At 45.7% G+C, this 20,919-nt stretch overlaps 3 protein-coding genes across 3 annotated transcripts; all 3 read right to left on the bottom strand.

Moving 5' to 3' along the window:
• Positions 1-1,826: 1,826 nt before the first annotated feature.
• Positions 1,827-6,490, bottom strand: LOC124671942 (40S ribosomal protein S26-like). The gene is made up of 5 exons (XM_047208259.1): positions 6,404-6,490; positions 3,263-3,355; positions 3,075-3,159; positions 2,746-2,879; positions 1,827-1,961 (listed from the first exon to the last, which is right to left on the bottom strand). Exons 1-5 carry the CDS (start codon positions 6,488-6,490, stop codon positions 1,827-1,829), a joined length of 534 nt encoding a protein of 177 aa, XP_047064215.1.
• A 317-nt stretch (positions 6,491-6,807) lies between these two features.
• LOC124671941 (mitochondrial uncoupling protein 3-like) lies at positions 6,808-8,851 on the bottom strand. The gene is made up of 2 exons (XM_047208258.1): positions 8,483-8,851; positions 6,808-7,604 (listed from the first exon to the last, which is right to left on the bottom strand). Exons 1-2 carry the CDS (start codon positions 8,849-8,851, stop codon positions 7,068-7,070), a joined length of 906 nt encoding a protein of 301 aa, XP_047064214.1. The 3' UTR covers positions 6,808-7,067.
• A 374-nt stretch (positions 8,852-9,225) lies between these two features.
• LOC124676718 (zeaxanthin epoxidase, chloroplastic-like) lies at positions 9,226-15,175 on the bottom strand. The gene is made up of 16 exons (XM_047212754.1): positions 14,589-15,175; positions 12,636-12,798; positions 12,461-12,535; positions 12,273-12,373; positions 12,072-12,187; positions 11,745-11,956; positions 11,547-11,638; positions 11,263-11,377; positions 10,953-11,056; positions 10,697-10,742; positions 10,557-10,621; positions 10,364-10,453; positions 10,216-10,270; positions 9,948-10,036; positions 9,768-9,855; positions 9,226-9,620 (listed from the first exon to the last, which is right to left on the bottom strand). Exons 1-16 carry the CDS (start codon positions 15,068-15,070, stop codon positions 9,540-9,542), a joined length of 1,974 nt encoding a protein of 657 aa, XP_047068710.1. The 5' UTR covers positions 15,071-15,175; the 3' UTR covers positions 9,226-9,539.
• Between the last annotated feature and the right edge of the window lie 5,744 nt (positions 15,176-20,919).

Here is a 20,919-nt window from a genome sequence, read left to right as displayed (position 1 = left end):
AACAATAAGAATGCAGATTAATCAATGTAATGTAACCCTCTCAGATTAATAAAGTTCCGAATTTACTCGCAAAAGGAATCTATCTGAAGTTATCATATTACAATGCTGGGTATTTAGAAATCATATTTTGTTCTACATATATACACGTTTGGGTTTAACCGATCAAGAGTAGATCAGTCAATATAACATTTTTTAATATAGATAAGAAAGTACAATTTCCGCAATAAAACAAATATTACATTACTGTGAATATTTAAAAACCTACTGCATTAACAAATTAGTAAAACAAACTAAGATTTTGTAAATTCAGAGTCAACTAAGACAAGGGCGCTCCCTTATAAGCTTTTCTTTGAGCACTTATTAGTTGGACATGTAGGAATAACAATTTACATAAACTAATTACATTATCATCTTTTCAAATATCAAAACCTTTTTCAGAGTAAAAGGAAACCGGAAATTCAATTCGGCTCCGGTTGCATATGCTCCCTCCACCCATTTTCTTTTCTAATTATTAAAAAATTCCAGTAAATTTTTTGCATTTACATATCTTTTTTTGCGAATATTTCGCATTTACATTTCAACAATGTATGTACTCGTTGATACAGTTTCGCGAAAACAGCTAGTTTTTATGTTTGCTGTAAAAAAACAAAATATGTGTCCCAAAGAGGCTTATTTTTAGCACCATTTTTTTTTGCACAACCGAAAGGACAAGTCGAATTTTAATGGATATACTTTGTGCGCGCGTAGCATGTGAAGATGTAGACGTGAATTTTTCGTTTGAAATTTTTGACATTTCAAAATGTATGAAAAAACATTTCAAAAGAAAGGAAGCATATGCACCTTAGAGCCAAAACATCACTCCCGATTCCCGAAGGGAACACACTATTCTCAGTATATATCTATCTATCAATTTTATTGTTACAAAATACAATAGTGGGTGTTTAGAAATTATTTGAGAGCCCCGCGACTTTTGTTTCTTTGATTCAAGTCTGATCTTCCCTTGTCGACGATGCCTTATTGCTTGCTTTTGTACTCAGTTGGCAAGCGTAGGTTTAGCTTAGAAGTTTTATCTTTGTTCTTTTGTTTTTTCGGTTATCAATTGAAACACCAATCTGAAAACAGCATTATCAGGAAATTGTATAGAACATCTAAGACGCTTTCAGGTATAACCAACCAAAAGTCGACAAGTACTCTTTAGTGTATAGATACATTTGAATTCAGTCAAATCTTTGGCATCTTTTTATGGACGGAGAGAGTAACATTTTTTTAAAATCCTTCTAGTTGGATGTCCGATGCACTGCCAGGGGCTCTCAAGTTTTCTTTCCCCACATGGGTAAACATAACAGCTAAAGACACGGTAATGTTACGTAATTAAAATTTTAAAAATGAACATTTAAATTCATGAACACACAAAGAAAATGTATGCTGTCAGGTGAGCACGTCCACTCACAGGCGAGCAGTTCACGCCCACCAGCAATTGCAAACAATTAAATTCAGTAAACGAATAGAATCAAGCAAGATTTTGCAATGCAAGGTAACTGAAACAAGTTGGGGCTAAAACCATATGGAACTGCAGTTAACCAGATGAAAAGAGATAATAACAAGTGGTGCCTACTGAGTAATAACATATGAAGGTAGCAGATAGCCTTGTCCATAACCGATGCTCACAACTAGGTAGATCATAGATAACATTTGGCCTGGCCACATAACAGGTTTTTCGATGCAAAAAGTACGGAACTCATCCAGTACCCACTACTAGCATTACGATAGTTCTACGGTAAGATCTTGACTGGTTAAAACAAGCAGAGCACTCAGAGGAGGCCAAATCAGGTGCCAGCGACATTGGGAGCTGGAGCACCGGTGCCGAAACCACCCCCGACACCACCAGGACCCCCACCGACACCACCAGGACCCCCAGGGACACCACCAGGACGAGGAGCTTGGCCCCCAGGTCTTTCCTCCTGCAAAATGAAACTAGTATCAGCCAGAAGGCGCAACAAGCATTATACCAGACAGTAGAAATCACAGCAATATATGATGTTCTAGCAAAGAAAAAAGAGCTATCAAGACTAAGCTTTGGCTTAAAACAATCTGTGCTGCACTGTGCAGCCTTGGCTAACAAGATTAAAAGAGCTATCAAGACTAAACCTTTTCAGTGTATCCTTCACTTAGCACTTGGCCTAACCGATTACTAACCGCTGTTAGGACACACTAAGTCCATGAGTACAGAATCACAGTAACAACTACCACGCCAGAACAAAGCCGTAAGGATGGAAACAAGTGGTGTTATTATACTGACGATTTACAGCAAAACAGATTTCCTCATGCAATGTGTTATACCACAGACATCGTCCATTCGGCCACGCCAAAAGAATAGGGGCAATTGATCTTTTTGGCAATAATATTTGCTAGCATTTAGTGGAAAATTTAAATTCAGATAACTCTGTATTTAAAAGTCTCGGGAACAACTGAAACAAAAAAAAAATACCAATAGCATAAACTGGACAAGGATACATTTGACTAGAAATTCACACAATGTAAGCAATAGGGAAAGAGAGGAGACCAAACTATATTACTATGATCCTTGGTCGGCAAATAGCTAACGAAGTTGTTAAACAAGGAACATAAAAAAAATACAAATTTTAGTAAATCAACACTAAATGCGAAAGACAAGTTGATGTCCCCAGATCAAGCATTCAGGTGACAAGGAAGGGTAAGGTACAAAGATAAACTAGGAGCCCATACCCTGGGACGGAAGCGTTGCTGCGGAGGTGCCCGGTTCTTCCGGTCTTTACGGGAGCGGACACGGACTTTGTGCTGGTGGATGGCGCAGCCCACGCACCAATGCATCTTCTCGTAAAGCTTGGGCAGAACGTAACCTGCACAGAAAGACTTGTCAATCATGTATCAAACGCATCAAAAGCTGGAAGCTTTCAATTCACATGAGGATCGAAGAACAGGGGCGCAATGAAATTAACAAGTTGCATTCTTGGAATACTGCAGCGTGGTCGCGATCACTGATCCAACAGCTAAAAGCAAAAAACAAAAAATCAAAGGAGGAAGCGAAACCACACCATCAAAGACGCACGCCTCCTGGAGATCTCTCATGGCTGCCGGTTCCACGACGTTCGACACACGAAACCTCTTGATCGCCTTGTCCTGCGCGCACCACCAAAGAAAACCCACCATAATCAACAAAACTGACATGGCGATCTGCGCACAAGAAGATGGTTTTGGACAACGGGAACATGATCAAACTTGCCTTTGGGATGGTCTTGGCGCAGTTGTTGCAGCGGACGAACCTGACATGGCCGCGGCCGTGCTTGTTGCGGCCGTGGTTCCGGCGCTTCACGGTCTGCGATTTACAGAAGCAAAAGAGAGCGCGCGGGTCAGACCGGCATTGGACCGCACGACGCAGTCGAGATGAAAGTACGGGCGATCGATCTTACCATGGCGAGGGCGAGCGAGGACGAGAGCGCGAGGAGTACGGCGCGAGGTCGGCGGCGGCGTCTTCGAGCGCGCTCCGGAGTCTCCGGGTCTTTGTGTAGGGTTTTGTCTACCAGGCGGCGGCGGGGTGGCCCTTATAAAGAGGTGGCAGGTAGCCGGGTAGCATCCAGGCGGTTCGATCGTAGATCGACGGTCCACATTGTGACTTGTGAAGCTCGTGAGCCTAAGCAAAGACGCATTTATATTTTCCGCTTGCACATGTCGAAGCTCTATTAAATGGGACTTGTTAGTGGTGAACAAAATGTGATTTCTAAAAAGGGAAACATATTAAATGTGTGAGAGAAAAAATACTTTCTTTTTCTTTTTTTCCTTTTCTTTTTCAAAGGAACACATTATTCGCAGTATCATGCTTTTTTTAAGGAGCGGTGGTGAGCAGTGGTGCACGGAGGGAGAAGGTGTGACGCGGCGGAGCTGTTTGGTGGCAAGGCGGAGGTCCCGAAGCTCAGAGTAGGCGCGGCCATGGAGGTGTGGCGCCGCATGCCTGGATGCAACGGTATAGAGGCTGCAGCGCGAGGTCTACGTCTGCGCGGTTGGTTCATCGGTCGTGGGCTGGTGGCCCCGAAGGCGGTGAGTAGCTACGGAGGTGTCGGCTCCGACACCCATGACGATGGCAGCTTGGGCTATACCGCAATTGTCTAGAGAGTATGCCCGCAACGGTGCGGCAGGTCCTCAATCATGCCAAAGGTGGAAGAAGGTGGTGGCTACGGGTCCTTGACCATGCATGCCGGAGATGGAAGTTATGTGGGCTCTCGGCTGTGTGGATTGCAGGTGGATCATGGCATTCTCACTACGATGGCAAGGTGATGTGGTGGCGGTGTGAACAACATGGATGGTTGCATGCGTTGATACAGCCAAAAGTGTCACCAATCTTCGGATGTGCTAGCGGATATGGCGACCGTGGGTGTCGTCCCCTCCTTGGAGGCGTCATGGAGGTGCGTCGGCATTTACCTTGCTCTCACTTAGGTTTGGTAGCAAAAGCCTTTTTTCGAAAATATAATGGAGGTTTTTACCCCCATACTTTGCATCCAAAGGATGCACATAGCCGTTTTAATTAAAATATTCAACAAAGCCTTACAAGAAGAATACAAAGATTAACACATGACTGATAAAGAGGGTGACAATGAACAGGGCCATGTGCGCTGACATAACATTAACGTGCATCATCTAAGAAACCGAATGCCCCATCAAGCCGCCCGTTGGCGAATAAGGAGCACAACCAATGTAGCAAACCCTCAGCATAGGAGTCACTATTGGCGTGTTCCGCGAACCCATCCAAGTGGGATCAACGTATTGACCTTGTTGGGCCATCGTTGATGCTGCCATGATGCCAGACGGCGCCACCGACCTATGCACGTTCATCATCTCGTGTCCGTCGTTGGGACTCTGTTGCACCATGCGTGTCCCAGTCTGCCACGAACAAGCACAGAGTCACCACGTAGCCGGCGTCGCTGACAAGCATGGCATGCAAGAAGCAATCCCTTTGTTCAGTGGGGTTGGTTAGATTTGTGTGAATGCGAGAAGAAAAGCGGACAAGAGGCAACGACTAGGATCGCGCCACGTATTCAAATCGAACGGTCTGGACCACATATGGCATGGAATGCCTCACTTTCCCCATGCTAAAATGGGGCGTTTGATTGCCCTAAAGGCCTCCGCGTTGTGAGAAAACCGGTTCTCAAAACACCATTGGGCCTGGCCCGGGAGCTACTGCCAAATCGGTCGCTTCCCTGGACACTAAGTACATGAGGACTGAAAATTTGCTCTTCCACCACATGGGATACCAGTGCTGTCACCACTTCCATTGCAATATAGAACAACACCAGGGAAATTCGATCAGCCGGATTAAACTGAATACACAAATCATTTTTCAGACGTAATGGATTCCTGCGGCAACTTGAATATCTCCCTGCACCTCATCTGAATACCCACAAAGTCACAGCACAATGCAAATGATAGAAAAGATAGCAGTGCGTAGGAGGAGCATGTACTCATGCTAGGCAATAATAACTCGAGGAAGTGACTCCCTTCCTAATCCCTAAACCCTCTTAAATAAATTTGGATAGACACTTTGTAGCCACGTGAAGAGGAAAAGTGTTGTCAATTGAATGGGAACAGAAAGGCAAACCGTTTGAATTGTTGGATACAATAGGTAGTAGTATATTATTAGCACCCAAAAGGAAGAACATGACAAAATGTCGAATTGATAAGTGGAGTGTGCTGCACCTTGTGAGATACATAATTCAGGCTCAAGTTAGATGTAAAGGATACTGAATATGTAGCTGCAGACTAAAGGAACATTAGCCGTAATGCCAGCGCTCTGAAAACAGACAAACAAAGTCTCTCTGGCAAACACACATTGCGTGGTAATTAGCTCAATGGTGCCTCAAAACTGATTAGGTAAAGAAATCTTCTGCCATGCTACTAGACACTGGCCAAGGTTGACTTCTTTTTTCCCAGCCCAGATGAACGCTCTTTGCCATTTCTCTCGTTCCTCGATCAGCCACACAGGAGCTTCTGCAACTATGAGCTGATGCACCGGCTTCGCTGTAATCACTGTCTTGACCAGAATGAGCTCTGGCGATCAAACCTCTCTGCCATACTGGGACAAAGGAAATGGCCCTGTCAAGCATGGGCTGACACACTCCGCTTTCGTAAGGGGGCGTAGCGACAATTGCAAACCGAGGTACTTGATGGGAAAATTCTCAATCTCTTTCACCAGATGCTCATCCTACGTCTCTCCTCGAATTAGTGTCGCTGCTGACTTGTAGTTAATCTTCAGTCCGGAAGCTTTGTTGGCCTTAAAAACAAAACCACATCGTCAGCATATACAGAAAGTCTCTGAAGGTGTGAAAGCCCTGGCAATGAACTGAAAACTTGGCTCTTCCACCGCACGGGATACCAGCCTCTGAAGGTCTGAGATCCCTGACAAAGGACTGAAAACTTGCTCTTCCACCACATGGGATACCAGCGCTGTCACCACTTCCATTGCAATATAGAACAACATCAGGGAGATTGGATCGACCTGTCTTTCATCAGCCGAATTTAACTGAACACACAAATCATTTTTCAGACTTAATGGATTCCTGCGACAACTTGAATATCTCCCTGCACCTCATCTGAATACCCACGAGTCACAGCACAATGCAAATGATAGAAAAGATAGCAGTGCTTAGGAAGAGGAGCAGGTACTCATGCTGGCCAATATAACTCCAAGGAAGTGACTCCCTTCCTAAACCCTAAACTCTCTTAAATAAATTTGGCTACACACTTTGTAGCCACGCGAAGAGAAAAAAGTGTTGTCAATTGAATGGGAACAAAAAGGCAAACCGTTATAATTGTTGGACACAATAGGTAGTAGTATATTATTAGCATCCAAAAGGAAGAACATGACAAAATGTCGAGTTGATAAGCGGAGTGTGCTGCACCTTGTGAGATACATAATTCAGGCTCAAATTAGATGTAAAGGAGCATGGACACTGTAATGCGTAGCCGCAGACTAAAGGTTTACAAATTACAATTTCTTCGATCTAAATGCCTCTTGTATGAAAACTCAGCCAGCTCTGTCAGAATGACGAAATACCTGATATTTGTCGCAGTTTTTCATAAGAAACCCAGAACACAAACTGCCATGGACCAAGCCTCGCCCATGTAGGCAAAAAACCTTTCCACAATGCTGCTGCACCCTCATACTTGACGGTCTTGACCAAACAATCGTAAGAATTCCTGTACAGAGCTTTTGCCTCCTGGCCCTGGTTCATCATCCTAGTTTTGATCACATCCGCTGGACAGCTCAATGTAGTCGCACATAGACCAGAGGCAACAGAGGCCAATGTGTGAGCATACAGATTATCGTTGCAGATCTGCTTGCGAATGATGAAATGCTTTGCCTGGTCATAGCAGGTCAACTCGCCCATGTTGACAAGAAACGCTCGTTGGGCATTAGGAACAACACCCTTCCAAAGTCCTAAAAGGCCTTCAGCACGCACGATTTTTGTGAAGGCATCTAAGGTTCCTGTATACCGAGGTTGAATTCCTTGGCTCAACAATCTGCTGTCTGCTTGCATCCTAACTTTAATCAAATCAGCAGGGCTCGCCAGCACCTGCACTGCAGAGCAGTAGGAACATTAAGTATTGTGTCAGGTAGCGATATATTTGTCAAAGAAATAGCTGCAACTATTAGGATACCATACTTCTACTTCCAACAGATAGCCATGCTGATCACTGAATGTTGATCACTCAATGTCTTTTTCATTGTACAAAAATCATTCTTTTGGGTGATACAATCAAACAGGCATCCTTTATAGCATAAAGAGTGGTGAACTGCTGGTTGTATATATTTCTTGGTCCTGGACTGTGAACTCTAGAGGGAAAAGAATAATCAAGTACCGTGATACAGATTGGGATATATTCACAAATTTGATCCGACCATACAAAACACCTCATTGCAGGAATTTATCTATTTGGAATGTCTATTATGATCTGCATGTTCATTTCTGTAGGCAAGCATGTTTGGTTTTGAAACCAAACAGCGAGGTTTGTTATTTACGGACAGAGATCAAATGCTAATTATTTTGTTGCTCAAAATGTATAGCTTTTTTTCTCAATAACGTGCGCGAGAGCTGGGCGCAAGCATAGGAGAGCGCAAACCTAAATTACTAGCAGTTAGCACGGCCAAGATATATGTCTAATGGTGTAATTTTGTCCATAGATGTAAAGTAATGATGATGCTTCAATAGATCGCTCATACGGTAACATCCATGCTAGTTTCGGATCAACATTCCGACCAACTCTCAGCACCATTGTAACTTCTAAACAACCTAGTTCATCCTAGCAGGATAGCACAAATCAAAACTTCCCGGATTTTCACCTAAGAAAACTTCCCAGATTAGCTAATTGCACATCAACTCTTGTGCGCCTCAGAACAAAGCACCTGCGACCCTGACGTAACGCGACGGATCTGATTGCGGGGACATGTTACCTGCGCGGCAACGCCGGAGACTCCCCCAGCGATCGCCTTCTCGACAAGGCCCGCCTCCCGCCCCCCGCTGGCGAGGTAGGACCGGAGGTGCTCGTAGCCGACGATGCGGAGCGGGGTGTAGAATAGGTGCCGGAGGACAGCGGGGGAGAGGCCCCGGTAAAGCCCCCCGTCGCGGACGAGCTCCCCGGCGACGCGCAAGACGCCGCCGCCACCGCCACCGGGGCCGCGGTGGAGCTGCAGGCGGATCTTGAGGGCGTCGATGGGGAAGGTGGAAATCTCCGCCACAGCGGCCGAGGCCGACGAGAGCGAGACCTTGGCTAGGGTCTCACGGCGGCCGCCTTCGCCGGCGGCCGCGGCGGGGTTTGACATTGCCGAGGGCGAACACCTCACTCTTGGCGTGTACCGGCGGGGTAATGTCTACCCCGCGTAAATCTGGGCCGAAGATGGATGATCCAACGGCTGTGGAATCCTACTGTGATGGGGGGACTGTCGAGAAGTTGCTCCGCAGATCCCCTCACCTCGACGGCGACCACCGCCGCAGCGAAGTTTCACGGTAGGCGAGTCGGAGACCACTGCGTGGCTGCGATTCGCTGCTATGATCCGGAGGTTAAACTGCTGAAGATTATTTCTTTCTCAGTTAGCTCCTTGGTTCAACATCGTCTCAACTCTCAAGCGTAAGTACTGCACAAGTTCTAAGAGTCCACTGGGAAATTATGTGCATCCTGTAATTACCTTCGCCTTGATGATACAATATTAACGTGTCTTTTATCTGCAATATGAACATGTGCTAACAGCGCAAACAATGTACATTACAGTGGCAACAGCTAAACTTGCCTATCCCTATTGTACACCTCAGTTCTTTTACGTAGAACTGCAACGTAGTTTTTTTGTCAGAAGCTATTCAAAATCCTGTATGGGATATCTGGATGAAGTGCAAAAATTTACAATCAATTTTCTTTCCTTGGCAGTGGCAGCTATCTCCTTTCTGCGATGCAATGTCGGCTGTTTACTGAATGCTGTACAGGGGCTAATGACAGGGGCTCGCTGGAGTCTCCATTCATGCTGCCTGCAGAACTTCCCCACCTCCCCTCGCGGATTCGTATGGGAGAGTGTTCAGCACCTTCACCCGGAACATTGCCTGCAAGTTTGCACAAATCGTGTCAGGGTTCTGAATTCAGAAATGGGCATTTTTATGATAGTTGGCCATCAGTTGGATCATCAGCCAGATGAAAGATAAGTTAGAGAAAAAGAGCGGAGAGGCGACGAGAGGAGCAAGGCTGGCTACCTTCTTGTCTGAACCGAACTCAATGGCATCTGAGGGGTGGAATCGAACTGGAAAGTTTGGAGGTAAGCGGTAACGTCTACCTTCATTGCTGCAGAGTCCACATGGAAATGAGTTAATTTTACATGTAAATATTCAAGTTGTGGCGCAAGGGAATAGAATCAGGCAGCTTTCAGAACTTACTCGTTAAACCATGTACCGTGCTCACTTCCAAGATCAGTCAAATAGAAGGCCTTATTCTTGCATGTGATAGTGGCATGGATTTCTGATACCTGCAAGGAAGTTCAACAGATCAAAGGAAAGTTCACAAGTTTATGGACAAAAGGAAATTCAACTATTCGTAAGCTGAGCTGAAAGTTGTGGAGTGCAGCCATGAAGACAGGGCATGTAGTATGATTCAAGCACGAAACGCATTCCGCTAATAATTTGCGACATTGTTTTGATTACTTACTTGTGGCAAAGGCAACGACAAGGAAGAACCAGAATTGCTGGGATCTGGTCGGCTTCTGCGAAAAGAAAACATACAATTGTTTTATTCCACAATGCCTCGAAGAAAAAGGTGTGTTATAAAGAGGAACGTTTTTGCTATGTAGACCTACCCAATAGAGAGTGTCCTCTGTTCGTCCCTGATCAAACGAATGGGCTGCGAGAGGGATTTGTCGCCAGAGCTCATAGGGAAGAGAAACCACCTGTGGATAGTGTTACTCAGATAACTACTTTCAAAGTTGCTGAGAGGAGTTAACGGAACATATTGACTCAAAATTGGAACTAGAGGATAGGCAATGAACGTACTCTCCACCCATTGCTTGTTCCAATGCATCATCATCCTGAAACCATTGATCAAGCTGGTCGTTTGCCTACAGTTGATGCTAAATGTCAGGAATGGTCACATAATTTCCATTTTTATATTTACATGTCTTTTATGAGCATACCTTGTCGGAAAGCCGGCAACTTAATGGTCTTCCCTCTAGTTTTGAGCTGTATATCAAATACAAATTTTATTTCCCATTTCCATAATGATCGATAGATGGAGATTAAGAAGAAACAACTGGGAAGATTTTTGTGTGTAGTGACGCGTCAAACACTAAGAAAGATCAAGTACTATTTACAGATTTCATTAAAAATACAATGTATTAATTTATATATAGGAGATCAAAATGAAACAGTGTTATAGCTCAAGATAATCACCTGTTGCCACCTAAAATCCAGCTCAGCATCAAAGGCATTCCAAACTTGATGAAGAATCTTCCGCCAACTCTTCCAGGATGTGGTATCCTCAACGATGTCAAAAACTACATGTAACACATATCAATATATAGAAATTTAGTCTGCATTTTTCGGTAATACTCTTATGATGCCGGAAATTTAATTTTAAACCCTGTTTCATGAATCCAATAAAATCATGGGTGACATACTCAACAATTTTATTTTGTCTGACAGACGAAACAACCAACTTAAAGTGTTCACAAGTAAAAAAACTGTGTGATTCTTGACGTACCGACAACGGTCCCAGACCAACACCCAGATATGGTCTGTAGGTGGTAGCCATGATTGCAGCCATTCTTGCCAATCCATGAATAATAGCAACACGTAGCCTTCTCTCCTTCTCATAACTGCATCCAAACATTCAAACGAATATTGTGCCCATCAGTCAACCTAGTAAGGACTAAACTGAAAAGCTAAACATAATAATAGGACGGCTTTGGAATATTCAGTCAAAGCTAAAAGCAATACCATCTAAATAATATCAACATGTTACAACACAAGGAAATAAATAGTTACCTTCTCAAGGAGGAAACAACATCCACGGGAGTTCTAGACTTGACACTCTCCTCCCAGGCCTTCTCAAGCTCTACAGCCAGTTGGTAACCATCCTATAAAAACAAGTGACAAAAGTCATTACTGATCACCCATACACCATGCTGATTTGCTCATACTGACAATGATATCGTAGCCATGGCTAAGTAAGTAATTCTGTACCTCAATAGCCATGCAACCACCTTGACCCAGATTTGGCTGCATAGCATGGACAGAGTCACCAAGCAAGGTGACACGACCTTTACCCCAGTTGATAGTAGGCGGTCGGTCATAGATATCCCGGCGAAGAATTGCTTCCTCATCGGTTGCGTTTAGCAGATCTATGACATTATCGCACCAACCGCTAAATAACTCGAGCAATCTTTTCTTTTTACCTGTCAAGATAAAAGGCAAGGCATATCAGCTATATTTCCCTCATTTGCATTGTAACTTATGATGAGGGAGGTTTCATTTAACTGACTTAGGAAAAGCTTCACTCTGGGCACTCACCATTTTCAGGATCAGTACCACCAGCAGGTTCTTTGTGAAATGCATACCACTGCATTTTACCAGCACCAACATCTGAAGAGACGAAATATTGTTTGTGACCAAGAAACACACGGTACCTTCAACAGAGGAAGAAGATGAGGGCGTTAGCATTTCCCAACAGGGAGAAAACAAGAGTACTCATTGGTGGATCTAGTTACATACCCAACTGTGTCAATATCAGGAGGCACAAAGTCCGCAATTCCAGTGTAGCAAGTGTATTCTGAATAAGATGCGTCCGTTTCCCCGAAAAGCGACTTCCTCACCTATCAGTTGAAGACAATCTCAACTAAGAAAACCTCAATCTGGTCAACTTTGCTCCTGTTTTTGACAAGGCAGGTAACTACATTTACCTTTGACCGTATGCCATCTGCACCAACCAAAAGATCACCTTCAAATTTCCGCCCATCCTCTAGTATGGCAGTAACCTGCACTTCCTCGGGTAAATGATACAAACATTAAAGATCTCCATAGCATTGTGATCCAGTTATCTAGTGAGATGAACGTGAAATCCATCTGTTTATTCACCTTGTCGCCATCGTCTGTAAAATCAACTACATGGCAATCGTTCATTATGGCATCATCGCCGACTGCGCGGGCAAGAATCTCCTGCAGCAACATGCGGCTAACAACCCTTGTGACTGGGAGCCCTCTCTCGGCTGCAGGGGTGAAGGTATCAAACTTGATGTACCTGAAAACAAACATGGCTTGGTCAAACGGATGCCTCCGGCAAATGAACTCTGATCGACAAGCAAATAAAAAGAATGCAGTACAGTAAGCGCACGCATGTACTTGTTTGGTTGCACAAATCGACATCAACAGGTAAGCAACATTGAATTGTGTTGCTAGCGTTGACACTGTATGTCTATGAATAACGGTTCTTCTATCTTGGGCTGCTATGATGTACCGATCCGGGTGTACCAAGTGCCGTTACCGTAGGTGAAACAAAGTCTTCTCACGCTGAATTCCACAGCAAATTTTAAAAAAAGGGCCAAGGAGAAATTCCAACATTTCTAGGCGAAACGCGCAAGCAAACGATTCATCATATACTAAAGCAGCCGCCTGTGTCACTAAAACGACTTTTGACACTTAAACTAATTACTATACCAGGAGCCAGTGACGCCGTCGACGATCCCGTTGACGCGGTTGCCGGTGACGCACCCGGCGTCCATGATCTCGTCGGCGGCGGGCATGTCGACGGCCTCGAGCACCGCGAGCGCGTTGCTCTGCAGCTGGATGGGTCCGCGGTACCTGCCCTCCCCGCGGACGGCGCTGACGTCCCGCTCCAGCACGAGCACCTCGAAGCCCTTGCGCCTGGCCGCGAGCGCGAAGACCAGACCGCCGATCCCGCCGCCGGCGACCAGCACGCGCGGCTTGCGGTCCGGCGCTGCCGCCGGCGCGGGCATTGCCGCGTGGACGGCCTGGTCCCCGGCGCACCTCGTGGGGCCAGACAGGCGCAGCCGGTGCCCACGCGGCGCGCATGGGCAGTGGAGTGCGGTTGCCCGGGCAGTTCGCGAGGAGGCGGAGGGGGCGGAGATCGCCGTGGGAGATGCGCGCGTGCAGCTGGAGCTTGGCATGGCAGACAGTGGAAGTGGAAGTGGAGCTTGTCTCGGCGGGAGAAGCAGGCTGGAGCAGGAGTGAGAGCTAAGCTTGAGCTGAGCAGAGAGTTCTTGCTGCCGGTCGGTACTGGCTCTCCTCTGCAGAGTCGGTCAACTCAGCGGACATGCGCAGGAGCTGCAAATGTAGCAGGAGCTTTTCGCAGGCAGGGAGGCTGGCTTTTCTACATGAAGAGAAAGATCTTCTCGGCAGGCAGGCTAGGCTGGGGATCGGGATGGGGCCGGCGGCAACGAGCCAAGAAGAGACACATGGGGGTGGCAGGGGTTGCTCCGGTACTCGCGAACGCGCCCAGAAATGGTTTCATTGGGCGCGAGGGGGCTTGTACCTGTACGGCAGTTTCAAGACACGATGCTCGAGCACGGAAGCGGAGCTGAAGTCGGCGGTGCACGTCGCTGTCGGCCGGGACCGGTGGTGATGGGGGACGAGTGCACTCGAGGATTGGTGGTGCCTCGGTGCGTTTGGGCGGTCGGCGACGTGGCGGCCGCTGGCTGCTCGCCGGTGGTGGGAGCACCGGGGCCGGGCGGGCGAATGGAAAGCGGCCGCGCGTGAGGGTGGTCAACCAATTATACAAGCAGCTCTGTCGGGACTCCATTTTTTTTCTCTTTTGCCCTGCCGGGTGGGGCGGCGCGGTGTCGGGGCACCCAGACGGGGAAACGGACATGTTTTCGTGGGATCGGCAGAGTAATTATTCGATTTGGTGACGCACGTTACGTATTACTAACTGTTTACTGAAGTGTCAAGTGAGCAGCAAGCTCACTGGCAGTTCCGTTCAGCATCAGTACACAGCGAGCTACTGAAGCAGAGCAGGGCAGCAGGGGAGAGCGAGCGAGCGAGGAAGCAAGCACGGCGGGTTGTTAGTGTTACCATGAGCCGGAGATGCCGTCGACGAGGCCGTTGATGCGGTCGCCGGTGACGCAGCCCTGGCGCATGACCTCCTCGGCGACGGACATGTCGATGGCCTCCAGCGCCGCCAGCGCGTTGCTCTGGATCTGGATGGGCCCGCGGTACTGCCCCTCCCCGCGCACCGCGCTGATGTCCCGCTCGAACACCGTCACCTCGTACCCCTTACGCCGCGCCGCCAGCGCGAACACCAGACCGCCGATGCCGCCGCCCGCCACCAGCACGCGCGGCTTCCTGCCGCTCGCCGGCCCCGACGGCGTCCCCGACGGCGCGGCCTCCGCGACGGACGCGGCGTTCGCGGCCACCAGCCTCGCGCCGCGCGCCGCCCTCGGCCGCTGCGGGGCCGATAAGAGGAGGCCGCCGGCGCTCTGGTGCGGCGCCGGGTGCTCGTCGTGGCAGCAGAAGAGGTGCGTCTTGGCGGCGGAGGTGGCCGAGAGGAGCGCCATGGGCGACTGCTCCGAGCTCGCTCGCGGTAGGAGAATGTGTTGGGCAAGTGGAGCTGTGGCCGAGAGGAGCTCTTAGTTAAGCTTCGTTGCTTCTAGAACTTTGGGGCTCGGAGTTTGTGGAGAGGGAGTGAAGCTGTGAAGGGGAGCGGACTGGTGGTGGCGAGGGGACGACGAGCCGTAGCCAATCGCTCGATTCCATTTGCAAACGTCGGATCATGGTGGCCCAGGATTTTATCTTGCCGTTGTCCTCCACATCCTCTGCGCGCGCAACACAGTGTGTGCAGCGGTGGGTGATTTTTTTTCCGGGAAAATACGCTTAATCATCATTAACATTAACAGCATAAATAATAAAAAAAATTACAAATAGACCTTTAAACCACCTAGCAAAGACTAGGAGCATTGAAGTGAGCTGACGGCACGCTGCCGCCCTCGTCTTCATCGACGCGATACAAACGGTAGATCACTAATTGAGCTGGTTTCAGTCTACGCGATTAAGAGAACAGTAAAAATGTGGCACAATGGTGTGCCACTCACAGACTCTCGCACCCACCCCATGACCCACCGTCTCCTCGATTTCGGTGTGGTAGTCCTTGTTGATGCTCATCGCCACGTTCCCATCCCCACTATAGTCCCCGAACCCTAGCTACCTCCCCTATTGTCGGTCATGACGATGGCCACGAAAGAAGGGCCAACGCCTACGCCTTGGCCTGCTGCTCCTACGCCGCCTTGGTTGCAGGTGGTCATCACATAGATGATGACGAGGAAGATCCACGTATGCCATGGGCGAAGCAAATCCTAACTAGGGATTTCATTTAGTATAACTAGCTTCGATTATTTGATGTTCCTTTTTCGCTTTTTTGGCCTCTTATCTATAGCAATTTTGAATCCAATATTATGATGCGGAAAATGAGCTCACGTTGGATTCACCCAAATGAATCAAATCAGACACTTTTTGTGTCCTATTTGGGTTGGTCTTTTGGAGATACCTTGAGTGGCGAAGGATGGAAATAATCTAGGGTAGGATGAACTCTTAGAAAATGATGCAAAAAAGCAAAATAGTCTCATACTATATAACAAAATCAGCAAGAACAGTAAAAGTAGAAATATATTTGATTATAAGTAGAACCTACAAACATATCAATAATGCCAACTCAATGGCAAAGCGTACCTCTTTTCTTGAAAATATCATGTTATTCTATTGATCAAGACTTTTGAATATCACCCGCTCAATGTGTAACTCAATTTTGATGATATTTTTTCGCCGGGAAATGCCTTTCAATTGTTATTGTTGCCACCGGTAAACGGAAAACCTACTCAATGAGGTGATAATATCGTCGGAAGAAACTTGATGTGCCTTCGAATAAAAAGAAAGAAATCTCTGAAGTCTGATGGCGTGTATTTCACACGTTCGTTGGGAACCCCAAGAGGAAGGTATGATGCGCACAGCTGCAAGTTTTCCCTCAGAAAGAAACCAAGGTTTATCGAACCAGGAGGAGCCAAGAAGCACGTTGAAGGTTGATGGCGGCGGGATGTAGTGCGGCGCAACACCAGAGATTCCGGCGCCAACGTGGAACCTGCACAACACAACCAAAGTACTTTGCCCCAACGAAATAGTGAGGTTGTCAATCTCACCGGCTTGCTGTAACAAAGGATTAACCGTATTATGTGGAAGATGATTGTTTGCAGAGAAAACAGTAAAAACGAGTATTGCAGCAGATTTGTATTTCAGTATTAAAGAATGGACCGGGGTCCACAGTTCACTAGAGGTGTCTCTCCCATAAGATAAAAGCATGTTGGGTCACCAAATTACCGTCGGGCAATTGACAAATAGAGAGGGCATAACAATGCACATACATGTCATGATAAGTACAATGAGATTTAATTGGGCATTACGACAAAGTACATAGACCGCCATCCAACTGCATCTATGCCTAAAAAGTCCACCTTCAGGTTATCATCCGAACCCCTTCCAGTATTAAGTTGCAAAGCAACAGACAATTGCATTAAGTATGGTGCGTAATTTAATCAATAACTACATCCTCGGACATAGCATCAATGTTTTATCCCTAGTGCCAACAGCACAACACAACCTTAGAACTTTCATCGCATCGTCCCAGGTGTCAATGCGAGCATGAACCCACTATCGAGCATAAATACTCCCTCTTGGAGTTAAGAGTAAAAACTTGGCCGAGCCTCTACTAATAACGGAGAGCATGCAAGATCATAAACAACACATATGCAATAACTTGATAATTAACATAACATGGTATTCTCTATCCATCGGATCCCGACAAACACAACATAGAGTATTACGGATAGATGATCTTGATCATGTTAGGCAGCTCACAAGATCCAACAATGAAGCACAATGAGGAGAAGACAACCATCTAGCTACTGCTATGGACCCATAGTCCAGGGGTGAACTACTCACTCATCACTCCGGAGGCGACCATGGCGGTGTAGAGTCCTCCGGGAGATGAATCCCCTCTCCGGCGGGGTGCCGGAGGAGATCTCCAGAATCCCCCGAGATGGGATTGGCGGCGGCGGCGTCTGCGGAAGGTTTTCCGTATCGTGGTTTTTCGCATCGGGGTTTCGCGACGGAGGCTTTAAGTAGGCGGAAGGGCGAGTCGGGGGCGACGAGGGGCCCACACCATAGGGCGGCGCGGGCCCCTCCTTGGCCGCGCCGCCTTGTGGTCCGGCCACCTCGTGGCCCCACTTCGTATGCTCTTCGGTCTTCCGGAAGGTTCGTGGCAAAATAGGACCCCGGGTCTTTGTTTCGTCCAATTCCGAGAATATTTCGTTACTAGGATTTACGAAACCAAAAACGACGAGAAAACGACAAGCGGCACTTCGGCATCTTGTTAATAGGTTAGTTCCAGAAAATGCACGAATATGACATAAAGTGTGCATAAAACATGTAGGTATCAACAATAATATGACATAGAACATAAGAAATTATCGATACGTCGGAGACGTTTCAAGCATCCCCAAGCTTAGTTCTGCTCGTCCCGAGCAGGTAAAACGGTAACAAAGATAATTTCTGAAGTGACATGCCATCATAACCTTGATCATACTATTTGTAAACATATGTAATGAATGCAGCGATCAAAACAATGGTAATGACATGAGTAAACAAGTGAATCATAAAGCAAAGACTTTTCATGAATAGTACTTCAAGACAAGCATCAATAAGTCTTGCATAAGAGTTAACTCATAAAGCAATAAATCAAAGTAAAGGTATTGAAGCAACACAAAGGAAGATTAAGTTTCAGCGGTTGCTTTCAACTTGTAACATGTATATCTCATAGATAATTGTCAACATAGAGTAATATAACAAGTGCAATATGCAAGTATGTAGGAATCAATGCACAGTTCACACAAGTGTTTGCTTCTTGAGGTGGAGAGAGATAGGTGAGCTGACTCAACATAAAAGTAAAAAGAATGGTCCTTCAAAGAGGAAAGCATCGATTGCTATATTTGTGCTAGAGCTTTTATTTTGAAAACATGAAACAATTTTGTCAATGGTAGTAATAAAGCATATGAGTTATGAAAATTATATCTTACAAGTTGCAAGCCTCATGCATAGTATACTAATAGTGCCCGCACCTTGTCCTAATTAGCTCGGACTACCGGATCTTTGCAATGCACATGTTTTAACCAAGTGTCACAATGGGGTACCTCCATGCCGCCTTGTACAAAGGTCTAAGGAGAAAGCTCGCATTTTGGATTTCTCGCTTTTGATTATTCTCAACTTAGACATCCATACCGGGACAACATGGACAACAGATGATGGACTCCTCTTTAATGCATAAGCATGTGGCAACAATTATTATTCTCATATGAGATTGAGTATGTATGTCCAAAACTGAAACTTCCACCATGAATCATGGCTTTAGTTAGCGGCCCAATGTTCTTCTCTAACAATATGCATGCTCCAACCATTAAGGTGGTAGATCTCTCTTACTTCAGACAAGACGGACATGCATAGCAACTCACATGATATTCAACAAAGAATAGTTGATGGCGTCCCCGAAGCATGGTTATCGCACAACAAGCAACTTAATAAGAGATAAAGTGCATAAGTACATATTCAATACCACAATAGTTTTTAAGCTATTTGTCCCATGAGCTATATATTGCAAAGGTGAATGATGGAATTTTAAAGGTAGCACTCAAGCAATTTACTTTGGAATGGCGGATAAATACCATGTAGTAGGTAGGTATGGTGGACACAAATGGCATAGTGGTTGGCTCAAGTATTTTGGATGCATGAGAAGTATTCCCTCTCGATACAAGGTTTAGGCTAGCAAGGTTATTTGAAACAAACAAAAGGATGAACGGTGCAGCAAAACTCACATAAAAGACATATTGTAAACATTATAAGAATCTACACCGTCTTCCTTGTTGTTCAAAACTCAATACTAGATATTATCTAGACTCTAGAGAAACCAAATATGCAAACCAAATTAGCAAGCTCTAAGTGTTTCTTCATTAATGGGTGCAAAGTATATGATGCAAGAGCTTAAACATGAGCACAACAATTGCCAAGTATCAAATTATCCAAGACATTTTAGAGTTACTACATGTAGTATTTTCCAATTCCAACCATATAACAATTTAACGAAGAAGAAACTTCGCCATGAATACTATGAGTAGAGCCTAAGGACATACTTGTCCATATGCTACAGCGGAGCGTGTCTCTCTCCCATAAAGTGAATGCTAGGATCCATTTTATTCAAACAAAACAAAAAATAAAAACAAACCGACGCTCCAAGCAAAGTGCATAAGATGTGACGGAATAAAAATATAGTTTCGGGGGAGGAACTCTGATAATGTCGTTGATGAAGAAGGGGATGCCTTGGGCATCCCCAAGCTTAGACGCTTGAGTCTTCTTATAATATGCAGGGGTGAACCACAGGGCATCCCCAAGCTTAGAGCTTTCACTCTCCTTGATCATATTACATCATACTCCTCTCTTGATCCTTGAAAACTTCCTCCACACCAAACTCGAAACAACTCATTAGAGGGTTAGTGCATAATAAAAATTAACATGTTCAGAGGTGACACAATCATTCTTAACACTTCTGGACATTGCATAAAGCTACTGGATATTAATGGATCAAAGAAATTCATCCAACATAGCAAAAGAGGCAATGCGAAATAAAAGACAGAATCTGTCAAAACAGAACAGTCCGTAAAGATGGATTTTATTAGGCCACCAGACTTGCTCAAATGAAAATGCTCAAATTGAATGAAAGTTGCGTACATATCTGAGGATCATGCACGTAAATTGGCTTAATTTTCTGAGCTACCTACAGGGAGGTAGACCCAGATTCGTGACAGCAAAGAAATGCTGGAACTGCGCAGTAATCCAAATCTAGTACTTACTTTACTATCAAAGACTTTACTTGGCACAACAAAACTCAAAACTAAGATAAGGAGAGGTTGCTACAGTAGTAAACAACTTCCAAGACTCAAATATAAAACAAAAATACTGTAGTAAAAACATGGGTTGTCTCCCATAAGCGCTTTTTTTTAACGCCTTTCGGCTAGGCGCGAAAGTGTAACTCAAGTAACATCAAGAGACGAAGCATCAACATCATAATTTGTTCTAATAATAGAATCATAAGGTAACTTCATTCTCTTTCTAGGGAAGTGTTCCATACCTTTCTTGAGAGGAAATTGATATTTAATATTACCTTCCTTCATATCAATAGTAGCACCAACGGTTCGAAGAAAAGGTCTTCCCAATATAATGGGGCAAGATGCATTGTATTCAATATCCAAGACAACAAAATCAACGGGGACAAGGTTATTGTTAACCATAATATGAACATTATCAACTCTCC

This window comes from Lolium rigidum, chromosome 7, assembly GCF_022539505.1.
Source record: "Lolium rigidum isolate FL_2022 chromosome 7, APGP_CSIRO_Lrig_0.1, whole genome shotgun sequence".
Taxonomy (NCBI): Eukaryota; Viridiplantae; Streptophyta; class Magnoliopsida; order Poales; family Poaceae; genus Lolium; species Lolium rigidum.
The sequence above is the reverse complement of the archived record's forward strand: the minus strand, read 5'-3'. Positions and strand labels throughout refer to the sequence as shown.